Source organism: Centroberyx gerrardi, chromosome 14, assembly GCF_048128805.1.
Source record: "Centroberyx gerrardi isolate f3 chromosome 14, fCenGer3.hap1.cur.20231027, whole genome shotgun sequence".
Lineage (NCBI taxonomy): Eukaryota > Metazoa > Chordata > Actinopteri > Beryciformes > Berycidae > Centroberyx > Centroberyx gerrardi.
This window is the reverse complement of record NC_136010.1, coordinates 7,306,724-7,318,401: the sequence shown is the minus strand read 5'-3', so window position 1 is coordinate 7,318,401 and position 11,678 is coordinate 7,306,724. Positions and strand designations below refer to the sequence as shown.

Here is an 11,678-nt window from a genome sequence, read left to right as displayed (position 1 = left end):
GTTTGGATAAAAAAAAAAAAAACATCCAACAAAATCCCTCTGACCGTCCATTTGACTAACTGCATGCTCCACAACTTGGAGGAGCTAGCAAAATAAACACAGACTCAGGGTCTTTTTGTTGTAAAGAAGCAAAAGAGAAAGAGGCTGAGAGGGTGACCACTTGTGAAAAGCTTGTACATTCTACCGAAAACCGGTATGATGTCTATGTGCATATCTGCAATGTTTCTGTTCTCATTGCCCTCCTGTGTGTTCTGTCATCCCCAGGCTTTGGTCAAGCGCAGCCCCAGCAGTGGCATGGGCTCCACTCTCAAAGAGTCTTCTGCCTTCCAGAGTGAGCTGCGTATGCCTGAGAGCGCCATCCGCCACCAGAACGCCTCGCCCTCCGACAAGGGCAAGGTCACCATCTGTGATGGCAAACCTGGCGATGAGGACAGACCTAAGAAGAGCAGCGTTTGCAAGAGCATCGAGGGCTGCCAGGAAGAGTTGCTGGCACAAGTGGTGAGAGAAAGGGTTGTTATGAAGTAGAGTCTAATGCAGGTTTACCCCTGAGTCAGTCTCTTCTCTCCACATCTGTCTTTTTATCTCTCTGTGAGCCTCACTGTTTCTTTGTTTGCTGAAAAGATTGCCTAGAGGACCTTACATTGTGGCACTTCTCGGCCCTCAAAGTAGATTTACCCACGTAGAAGCATCTAGTACATCATGTCTACCATGTGTACTTTGTGTGACTTGTGGTTTTCGATCTCTTTCTCTATGCCAGCTGGGGTCGTCCACTGCAGCAGTCATACTGGAGATGCTCATTTTTCTCATGGATGCGATCCAGACCAACTTCCAGCAGGCGTCAGCTGTGGGAAGCAGCAGCCGAGCCCAGCAAGCCCTCAATGAACTGCATACTCAGGACAAAAATGTGGAGATGACTGACCAGTTAATGGTATGATAACCAGTAGGGTTTGGATTTTGATATAGAAATTGATATTGGCCAGTTGCATTGATGAAAAATACATGAATATACAGTATGTTATGCTTTTGTATTCATATAAATATCTAGCAAAATACTTTGAATTATCATTTCAGCTATTTAAACCCTATTAAAAATGAGACTGTATTAGAAATGATTTACATTAAAAGGCCCAGTGTCCTGTCCTTCTGTTCCTCAGGTTCCCACGCTCGGCTCCCAGGAAGGAGCCTTTGAGAACGTGCGGATGAACTACAGCGGCGACCAGGGCCAGACCATCCGCCAGCTCATCAGCGCCCATGTCCTGCGCCGTGTTGCCATGTGTGTCCTGTCCTCGCCCCACGGCCGCCGTCAGCACCTTGCAGTCAGCCACGAGAAGGGCAAGGTGTGCCACACAAACCAAGAACCTGGATCCCCCAGTTGTCCTCGCGGCTCTAAAAGGAGCATGAGAGAGGAATTTATAGTTGATTTTGATTTGAAATCCGCAATGGATTTATATGCCTTTTGGGGTTTTGGACACAGAAAGATCCCCATGGCTTCCCCACACAAGCAGATCTGAATCAGTTTGAGTAACTTGTGAATTACTACTTTATTGAATATATGTCAAAATACTTAAAGCAGTTAGAAACGGAGGACCACTGACAAACAAAGTTGCACTTCTACCCGACTACTCTCGAATTAAAGCTGCAGTTTCCACTTTATCTTTATATCTTTGTGTCATACAGCATGACATTCAATATAATAATAGTGTGGAGTCAAAAACCTTAATGTGTTGCTGTCCAAACACTCACTGGATAGACAGTGAAGACACTTTCCCTTTACACTGCCTTTAATGTTTATTTCAGAGTATGGTTTTGTATCACTCGTACTTTTACTGTCATTACCAAAATCACTTTAATAGTTTTACTACATGATTATAGTTTATATGAATTCTGTCACCAGTCTACAGTGTCCCACTGTTTGAACACCCCTAACCCTTTCTTCCCTTTTCCCCTCCCACTCGACAGATAACGGTTCTGCAGTTATCCGCCCTCCTGAAGCAGGCTGATTCGAGCAAGAGGAAGCTCACTCTGACCCGCCTGGCCTCTGCACCCGTCCCCTTCACCGTCCTCAGTCTCACAGGAAACCCTTGCAACGAAGATTACCTGGCTGTGTGCGGCCTCAAGGTCAGAAAACCTGCTTTTTAGAATTTCTACTGCCGCCTGATTGTTTGTCTCCAGTTTAGTGTGTTCATTTTAATAGGTTTATTTACACAGAATCAGTTTATTTACATCAGAATCACTTCAATCTCCAAGTACGTTGACAAGCACCAGGAATTTGGCACACATACACATGGAAAAAAACATGCCTAGACATACCAGGACTACTTTATATATAAATGGCTGTGCACATAGGGATTTGGTATTTGACTGTCTCCTCTGTCTCTTTCTCCCCTCTTTTTCCCAGGACTGCCACGTACTAACTTTCAGCAGCACCGGCTCTGTGTCAGACCACCTGGTGTTGCATCCACAACTGGCTACCGGCAACTTCATCATCAAAGCTATCTGGCTGCCAGGCTCTCAGACTGAGCTCGCCATCATCACTGCCGACTTCGTCAAGGTATGTATTAAAAGAAGGGGCATCTTGGTGGCTCAGTGGCACTAAGGCACATACAGTGTATTTGCAATATCTTTTAGAATTGTTTGTCACTGCTCACTACCACCAACCTAGCTCTGAATCAGTACTCTGCTAGACGCTTTACATTCTGAGCTTTTTGACAGCAGAGTCCCGTCCAGCTGGCCCCAGTTTGAACACACGTTAATTCACAACCGGCAATAAAAAAAATTCTGCTTTGACTTTTGTAACTTTAAACACATTGTACAAAACTTATATTTGTCCTATCAGTGGGTGGTGGGTGACGGGTGATAAGTGCCGTGTCCAAAGTGCCAAAAATTCAACTTTAAAAGCTATCATACCCCCTAAAATCATTCATTTTCCCAATATGACTGCCACTCACAGTACGCCTTAGCAAGTCGCTCAGTGCTGCCACCTGTGGCCAGGAGTTGTATCACAACCAATTTAATGTATGTGTGCAGGTGTAGGTAATGACTCTAAGTTGCGTTGTTGTCACAGACAGAAAAAAATCAATAGTTTTTGAAAATTAAAATATAGACAACATTATTGATCACATTTACACTTAAAAAGCAGCATATAACTTTGAGAATGTTTCCATTATAGGCCTTACTGAGTGTATTCAGTTGTTCAGTTCTTCAGTTGTTAAGTGGGAGTTGTGAGCTATTATTGGTGATTTGCTTTCATTTTTTATATTTTCTTTCACAAGACACTCCCAGCTGCCAAGCATGTAACCAGCATTAAGTTAGATTTCACTTGTTTAAAAACCACTTGTCACTACTTTTTAACTGAGGCAATCCTTCTGATACTTTGCCTTTTAATGTGTCACTTTTTCTTGGTTTTCTCCCTTGCCAAACAGATTTATGACTTGTCAGTGGATGCCCTCAGTCCCATGTACTACTTCCTGCTCCCAAGTTCCAAGATCCGTGACGCGACGTTCCTTTTCAACGAAGAGGGGAAGAACATTATCGTCATCATGTCCTCAGCAGGTTACATGTACACCCAGGTCATGGACGAGTCGAGCAGCGCCCAACACGGCCCTTTCTATGTCACCAACGTACTGGAGATCAACCACGAAGACTTGAAGGTAAGTGGCACGCAAACAGATGACTATTCTGAAACTTGTTCATCAGGGTTTTTTTTTCTTCACTTAAGGTCTTGTACTATAACTTAAAATGTAAAAACAACCCTTCCTTGTGCATTTAAAAACCATGTTTCATTTCCATTTCAAATTCAGCGTAAAAATCCTAATCCTAAAGAAAGCAGTGTTGAGGTAAATTCTTTGTTTGTGACTCCAGGATAGCAACGGTCAGGTAGCCGGAGGCGGCGTGTCGGTCTATTACTCCCATGTGCTCCAGATGCTGTTCTTCAGCTACAGCCAGGGCAAGTCCTTCGCTGCCACCATCAGCCGCAGCACCACCGACGTCCAGAGGCTCTTCACCATCAACATCAAAGGGTAATCAGTTCTCCCACACCATACACTCTCTTTTCACCTCACTGCCACTGCACTGAGGCTGGGAAATGAAATGTCTGTCTGTCTCTGTCTTACTACTCGTGCCTTTGTTTCTCTCTCCTATCGCTCTATCTGTCTCTTTCTTTCTGTCTCCCTCTCGCTCTCTTTAGCTCTAATGGCGGCAGCAGTAAGATGTCTCCTGCTCTGTGCCAGTGGTCCGAGGTGATGAACCACCCAGGTCTGGTGTGCTGCGTGCAGCAGACGACCGGCATACCGCTGGTCATCATGGTCAAGCCAGACACTTTCCTCATCCAAGAGATCAAAACTCTGCCTGCCAAGGCTAAGGTAACGGCCACTCACTGCACTGACATGCAAACTGGCAGGTTAGGAAATGATAATGGTTTTTAAATTGCCAATGTATAGCCTTCACAGTCATGGAAAAAAGAACTCCTAGTTACATAGTTCAGATATTTTATATTTGTTATATTGTATTATTATCCTATTATTATCTTTCCTGTCTGTAACTTTCTGTGCTGCTGCCATCTTGGCCACATTTACCTTGAAAAAGAGATTTTTAATCTCAATGGGACTTACTTGGTTAGGCATTTAGCTACACTAATTATTTGCACATTAATAAAACACAGTGATAAAACATAATGGTGAAGCACCAAATTACAACACTAATTGTGGATCCATCTGTTCTGATTTCAACACCATTTCCTAGCGATAACATTCCTGTATTCTCCGTTTTCCTCAGATTCAAGACATGGTGGCTATCCGCCACACTGCCAGCAATGAGCAGCAGCGCACTACCATGATTCTGCTCTGTGAGGACGGTAGCCTGCGCATTTACATGGCCAACGTAGACAACACCTCTTACTGGCTCCAGCCCTCGCTGCAGCCCAGCTGTGGCATCAGCATCATGAAGCCGGTCCGCAAGCGCAAGGCTGCCGCTACCAGTGAGTTTGAGGGCAAGAATGTAAACTTACTTTTAACCACCAACCACAGTGGCCAGTGGATCCTCAAAAACATCTGCCATTTTCATTATTTTACCAGACAAATGTGATTCTTGGAGTAGAGCAACACTCCCAGAGGATGGCTGGTTTCTTGCCAAAATGGGAAAATAAAAAAATGGAAAATGTCTGGAATTTTAAAATGGAAAATGTCTAGAAACTCTGGGTGTAATGTGGTAGAAGCAGATTCGAGTTAGACACTCTGATTATCCTCCATAACCTAATACTACGGATAGGTATTGAACTAATGTGGTTTGCAACCTTTACGATACAGTGCAGTGCATACTAACCTGCTGTTACATAGGACTGGCTGTCTTTCAAATAGCTTAAATCTTCTCATCAGCTCTCTTCAATAACCTAATTCAGTAATTCATGCTTATTAGCGGGCTAGTCATAATTGTAATTATATTGTGGTTATATGGCTTTTGTTTTTCATTAATTTGGGACAGACTTGGGTCTTAAGATCAAAATTGTCAAAATTGTGATAATATTTTCAGATATTTTCCAGTTAGATTAGAGAGACACCAAAACCTAAATATTCCCCAGGTCCCCGAAGTGAAGGTCCTCTGTATTTCCATCATGGTGAATTGACGATAGCCCAACTAAATTGCTCTCCTCTCCGATTCTTTGAAGGATTGTCTGTACAGGAGAAATGTTTAATTATACAGACTGTATCTATGCTAAATCATTATCCCCTTTACAGAAAATAGTGCCAGCTAAAATTCTTCCAGTGCGTTGTTAAATGTAAGGACTTTACTTCCAGCCACCCGGACCTCCAGTCAAGTGACGTTCCCCGTCGACTTCTTTGAACACAACCAGCAGCTGACGGAGGTGGAGTTCGGGGGCAACGACTTGCTGCAGGTCTACAACGGACAGCAGATCAAACACAGACTCAACTCCACTGGGATGTATGTGGCCAACACAAAGGTAGGAACATTTTAACAAATTGATTCTGTGTAAGTAAAAGCTCCAAGAGATGATTTTGCTATTGCCTGAGCTAATATATTGGCATAAAATGGCAATGCATATTCTTGAATGTATTTGTTGTGCTTTTGAAGGTGTGTTTTACATAACAGCAGAAAGTGAGATGTGTTTGATAAGAACTAAAAAAAAGGAATACACCAACATTTTGGATAGTACGCTCTTTGAACAACTTTATGTTATGCAGTGATGTTGGTAGTGTTTCAGTTCTGTGAGTACTACTCTGAGGTGATTCTGTTGTATTCAGTGCTCTATCGTGCATCTGCTAATGCCTATGATGATGCTAAACTCTGACTGTTTCCTCCTAGCCCGGTGGGTTCACCGTAGAAGCGGTCAACAACAACAGCTCCATGGTGATGACAGGCATGCGGGTGCAGGTCGGCACCCAGGCCATCGAGAGGGCGCCGTCCTACCTGGAGATCTTCGGCCGCACCATGCAGATAAACCTGACACGAGCCCGCTGGTTTGACTTCCCCTTCACCAGAGAGGAGGCCCTGCAGGCTGACAAGAAGCTCTCCATCTTTAGTAAGAGCGAGAGTCTGCAGCGATGATGATGATGATATCTGGCCACTTGTTGCGCATCTTGACTGGCAGATGTTCTTTGTCATTTCTATCAGTGTCAATTTCTGTGAATTCCTGTAAAGCCGAGGAAAAAAATGGTTGGATTTGAAATTACTGCTGCCTCTGATGGTCATTATTAGTGATTTGTGTAGTGTCTTGATATAGTTTACAGGATTTAGGTGAAAAAATTTAGACTAAAAGCACACCATGGAGGTCTATGTCTCCTATCTATGTCCCTTGCATGCCTAGCCAACTTTTCAAACCTTGACAAATGAAAAATAGGTCATTATCTAATGTGTGTTTGGTGGTTGTACAAACTTAAGAGTTTCGACTGACATGGGAGTGCGTATAAGACAGAATTTACATTTTGGGGTGAACCATTCCTTAAACTTGGATCTCATGAAAAGCTCCTCAGCTCCTGATTTCATCTTCCTGTACTTTTTTTTTTTTTTTTTTTTAAGTTGGTGCATCAGTTGACCCGGCCGGCGTCACCATGCTCGACTCCATCAAGATCTACGGTAAAACCAAGGAGCAGTTTGGCTGGCCTGAGGATCCACCGGAGGACTTCTCCTCTGCTTCTGTCAACAACGTCTGCAGCCCCAACCTCAACCAGGGCAATGGCACGGCGGACGGAGACATAACCACCCCCACCACCACCAGCGGCAGTGTGCTGGAGAGGTACGGGCTTCAGGGGTCATGGGGTCAACACAAACCATTAGAGTCCACAGCCTCTACCAGTTCAGTTAACCACACTCATGTTCTGATGTGGTCTATCAGCAGACACAGAGAGGATTTCTTTGACTTTCCAATGGAGCAGTTTGTGTCTCTCATCTGCTAGACTTCCTTTTATCTGTACTTATAAATGTTAGTGAAATTAGCATGGAAGGAAGCTATTGGCTCATAGCTGTTGCTTTGAATAAATGACCAGAAAAATGGGTATGGGAATAAAGATCGATAGAACATTTATCTATTACTCTTGATTAGGGCTGCACTGATATCAATTCTGGTATGCAGACACCAGGCTAAAATTGGGTAATAGTATCTGAGACTTTTTCAGATACTGAAATCCGATACCAAGAGGCATGCATAACAAGGGTTGATTTTCTGCCTTTCCTAGACATGGGATGTTACATTAATGTGTTAATTTTATGCTCAGTAAAAGTAATTGATCACATTTGTAATGGTTATCATCCAATATATAAAATTCATTACTCAGTGTCTGTATATCACATTGAAAGTGTTATCGGTGCACCTCTACTCTCGATGGGTCACTAGGCAGTGTGGGAGTGTAACAGGAGCGTTGAGGATGAGCCTGAAGTGGTAATGATGGTGGTGCGGCTCTCTGTGTCTTTAGATTATGTAGCGTGTATAATGCATGGCTATCCTGATGTCATCTTTTCTTGCATGCTTCTCTTCTGTTCAACTGAATCATTTACTTTCACTTGTTTCTTTCTGTGATCCTCACACTTGTTTTGTTCTTTTTCTTTTGCTCCCAAAAATACAATAAAAAGTTGTGAAACTGAGTCCTTATCAACCTTGGACCGGTTAGTAACTGCCCTTTCTCTGCTTGTTTGTATGGTTTTGTGCATGTGTGCCAGTTTGTGTGTCCATGCCTGAGACTGTTAACATGCCATGTGTCATCTCCACACTTCTAAAAGAACATAAGTTTTATCTTTTTTTTCCTGACAATCATTTATTCTTGCATTTGATGTTTTTATTTTGCATTTAGATTAGCACAGAATGCAACAGGTTGAGATTTGGTCTTATTTTCTTTGTTTGGTTGGTTTATTTTAGGCAAAGTCTGCAGTAGAAGCAGTGTTGATCATCTTTCTCACTTTCAGGTTGGTGGTCAGCTCCCTTGAAGCTTTGGAAAGCTGCTTTGCAGTTGGCTCCTCCAGTGAAAAGGTAAAATGAGATGAGGATTTTTTACTCTTCACTGCTTTAAATGGAATGATGCATGTTAATGAGGATTCCTGTGTGTCTGTCTGTCAATCTGTCTGTGTAGGAGAAGAACAAGGCTGCAGCGCTGGAGTTGGCTACTCTCCTCCTGTCCATGCCGACACCTGCAGGTGTGCAGCAGCAGACCAAGGGACTTCTGGCCAGCCTGCACACCAGCCGCACTGCCTACCACAACCACAAGGTAAAAAAAAAAATCCTGTGTTTCAGAGTAGGCCGAAGGCAAAGTGGTAGCGTCCTCCTCGTGTCCTGGGTTATATTGTCTCCTGCAGAAATCATTGATATACTCTAGATAACACAAGGATCACCATTAGCTCAGTGATCCTCATGTTAACTTTGTAAATTATGAAACTTTATAAAAGTAATGAAGTCAGATTTATGTAAGTACTTTTAGCAAACAAGTTAGTTAAACATGCTTTAAAGAGAGCAAGGGACAAAAATACAGATTAAAACAAGAACAGCCACATCACAAATTCCGAGATTGGGTGTGTGTGTGAAAAAGGAAAGAGAGACGGGCTGTAAATAGAGGTGATATTATTCATTGGTGTAGAGTTAAACGTGTAAACCAATTAATGAAAAATCCAAAATGTCCAAAAATTTAGGTTTGCAAAAGTATGAACCCTGTATAAAGGAAGTAATCTAAGTTCATGGTAGAATAGAAAAGATTAGCTGCAAGGGGAATTAGTCTAGCACAGTGTGATAGTAAGCAGCAGTAAACAAAAACAAACGGTGCTTATTCATTGTACAAATTTAACAACAGTTTATCCATTAAATATATAAATTACACAATTTATTCAGAAACCACAACCTTGGAAGGGGATAATGACATTATAAACAGAATGTTTGCTCATGTGGTGCTCATCTACGCCAATTAAAAAGCACTAATGTGGCCCCCGCCCACTTCCTTTCCTCAGGACCAATCCCTGCTGAGTAACGCAGTACAGTGTCTGAACAGCTGCAGCCGTGAGGGGCGGGAGCTGGACCCCGATGTCTTCCAGAGGCTGGTGATCACTGCCCGCTCCATCGCCATCATGAGACCCAACAACTTGGTCCACTTCACAGAGACCAAGCCACCGCACCACGACTCTGGTAAGCGGCTGCTCTGCTGGTGATGCATGTTGATCAAAACTGGGGAATAACAGTTGCATGTAAAAGGTCTATAATGGGTGTTCATAGCATCTCTTATTGTTTGTAAAGCATGCTTAAACTCTGTAAATATTCTTCTGGGAAATTGTTGGTTGAATATGACTATCTATGGATTATAGCGGCAAAGTCACCTAAAAGTACTTTGAATTACTCCAGAGGCTATGTTGCAGATTACCATTTTAAGAAGGCAATCAGTAATTTGTATGAGCCCAATTTTTTGCCAGTTTTTGTGACAATTTTATTTTTGAGAACTTGTTTATGTAATGTATCTTGTCTTTATCCAGAAATGACAGAGGATGGGCAAAAGCATGTGGATGGCGAGAGCTGCAATTTCATCATGCAGCTGGTGAATAATTTCTGGAAGCTTCATGCCCTCAAACCAAAGAACGCCTTCCTTGCTCCTGCTTGCCTGCCTGGTAAGCGAAAAACTTTAGGAACAGAACTTGAAAGCTTGTCTTGTCATATTGGTTGATAATAACAAATGTCTAGGTACTAACATGATAAAATGGTTGTTTACTCAGCGAAATTGTCACATTATGTATAAACATGTGGAATTTTGTTTTTGGTACCATACACCTGATTGAAAAAGGACTACAAATGAGTGAATTTTGTTGTTGTTTCTAAGGTCTAACTCATGTGGAAGCAACAGTAAATGCCTTGGTGGACATCATCCATGGATACTGCACATGTGAACTGGACTACATCAACATAGCCTCCAAAATCTACATGCAGATGTTACTGTGCACTGTAAGTATTTCTGTTGATCACTAGCATAATTAACTTGGAATTGGAAGAATGGGAGACGTTGACAGTGAATCATGACATAAACGTTCATGTGCTGTTTTTACATGCACATTCTTATTTCAGTATTTTTTGGAAGGTTTGAATATTTTAGTGAGTTATGAAAGTGAAATAAATGGCTTCAAGGTTTATCTCCTGTCCTGTGAAAAGTGTTGCTTGGGCTGTATATGGGCTGTATATCATTATAATAGCATTTATAGGTATAATCTTATTGATATTAAACCTAGTCCTGACCTTTGACATTTTTAAAACACACAATAAGCAGTTACTGCTGTTCACTGTTTCTATTGTAGTATTCTAAATATTCAGTTTGTTGATGTATGCAGGACTATGCATGACAAGGATATGAAGATGCATATAAACTTGGATTTATCTACAGTTGTATATCTTATACTAAATACCCAAATAAGATCTCTTAACTACGATATGAGCTATTAAATGGAATGCTGCATTTAAAAGTACCGATTGTTTAATGTTACCAATAGGGCAGGGCATTTCATTGATGTTTCTGAGGAACAGGGACTGTCTGTAGTCAGGTAATAAATCATGCTCTGTTTGAACCGATTCCAGGATACGTCTGTGAGCTTTGCCTGTAAGCAGGCACTGATCAGAGTGCTGCGACCAAGAAACAAACGCCGTCATGTGACCCTTCCATCTCCGCCACGCTCCAACACACCCATGGGTAAGAATTGCACAGGCTTTATGTTATACAGAGTTCATACTCACGTCTGGGATAGTGTGGGGAAATTTACTGGATTATTTTCAGTCGTTAAAATTTGGGGGTTACCATAAAAATTCAAGACTAATACTTGTTGTTCTGTCCCAATACACATATGACTATGTTAGTAAAATGTATTTTGACTATTAAAACTTAAACATGTGTTCATGTTCTTGTGTCCAAGAGTGGCTTCAGTCCTTAAAGACATGTTTGTCCACTTTCATTTTTCAGGAGACAAAGACGACGATGACGACGACGATGCTGATGACAAAATGCAGTCGTCAGTGCTGACTGGAGGAGAAGAGGGAAGACAGGAGAGTCAGGAGCAGAATGAAGTGGACCACGGCGACTTTGAGATGGTGGTGAGCAAAGACGGCCAATTCTAAGCACGTTTACTGGCAGTGACCTGAACAGAGGGCTGCAGATATACTCCAGAATGTCTTGGTTTATCTGAGGAAAATAAATTGCGATTTTTCAGTTTTATGT

At 42.2% G+C, this 11,678-nt stretch overlaps 1 protein-coding gene across 6 annotated transcripts in view; it reads left to right on the top strand.

Annotated features, from left to right (window-relative positions):
• The window catches only part of ubr4 (ubiquitin protein ligase E3 component n-recognin 4), a 67,144-nt gene that overhangs the window by 28,592 nt on the left and 26,874 nt on the right, over positions 1–11,678 (top strand). For all 6 annotated transcript variants that reach the window (XM_078287995.1, XM_071923686.2, XM_078287994.1 and 3 more), the window contains exons 37-55: positions 265–498; positions 758–928; positions 1,155–1,337; positions 1,960–2,118; positions 2,399–2,551; positions 3,423–3,650; positions 3,862–4,019; positions 4,187–4,361; positions 4,774–4,975; positions 5,793–5,956; positions 6,319–6,535; positions 7,033–7,249; positions 8,413–8,476; positions 8,577–8,711; positions 9,442–9,616; positions 9,958–10,089; positions 10,299–10,420; positions 11,045–11,156; positions 11,424–11,554. In XM_078287995.1, the coding sequence (XP_078144121.1) occupies positions 265–498; positions 758–928; positions 1,155–1,337; positions 1,960–2,118; positions 2,399–2,551; positions 3,423–3,650; positions 3,862–4,019; positions 4,187–4,361; positions 4,774–4,975; positions 5,793–5,956; positions 6,319–6,535; positions 7,033–7,249; positions 8,413–8,476; positions 8,577–8,711; positions 9,442–9,616; positions 9,958–10,089; positions 10,299–10,420; positions 11,045–11,156; positions 11,424–11,554 (3,132 nt within the window). The remainder of the gene's footprint in view (positions 1–264; positions 499–757; positions 929–1,154; positions 1,338–1,959; positions 2,119–2,398; positions 2,552–3,422; positions 3,651–3,861; positions 4,020–4,186; positions 4,362–4,773; positions 4,976–5,792; positions 5,957–6,318; positions 6,536–7,032; positions 7,250–8,412; positions 8,477–8,576; positions 8,712–9,441; positions 9,617–9,957; positions 10,090–10,298; positions 10,421–11,044; positions 11,157–11,423; positions 11,555–11,678) is intronic.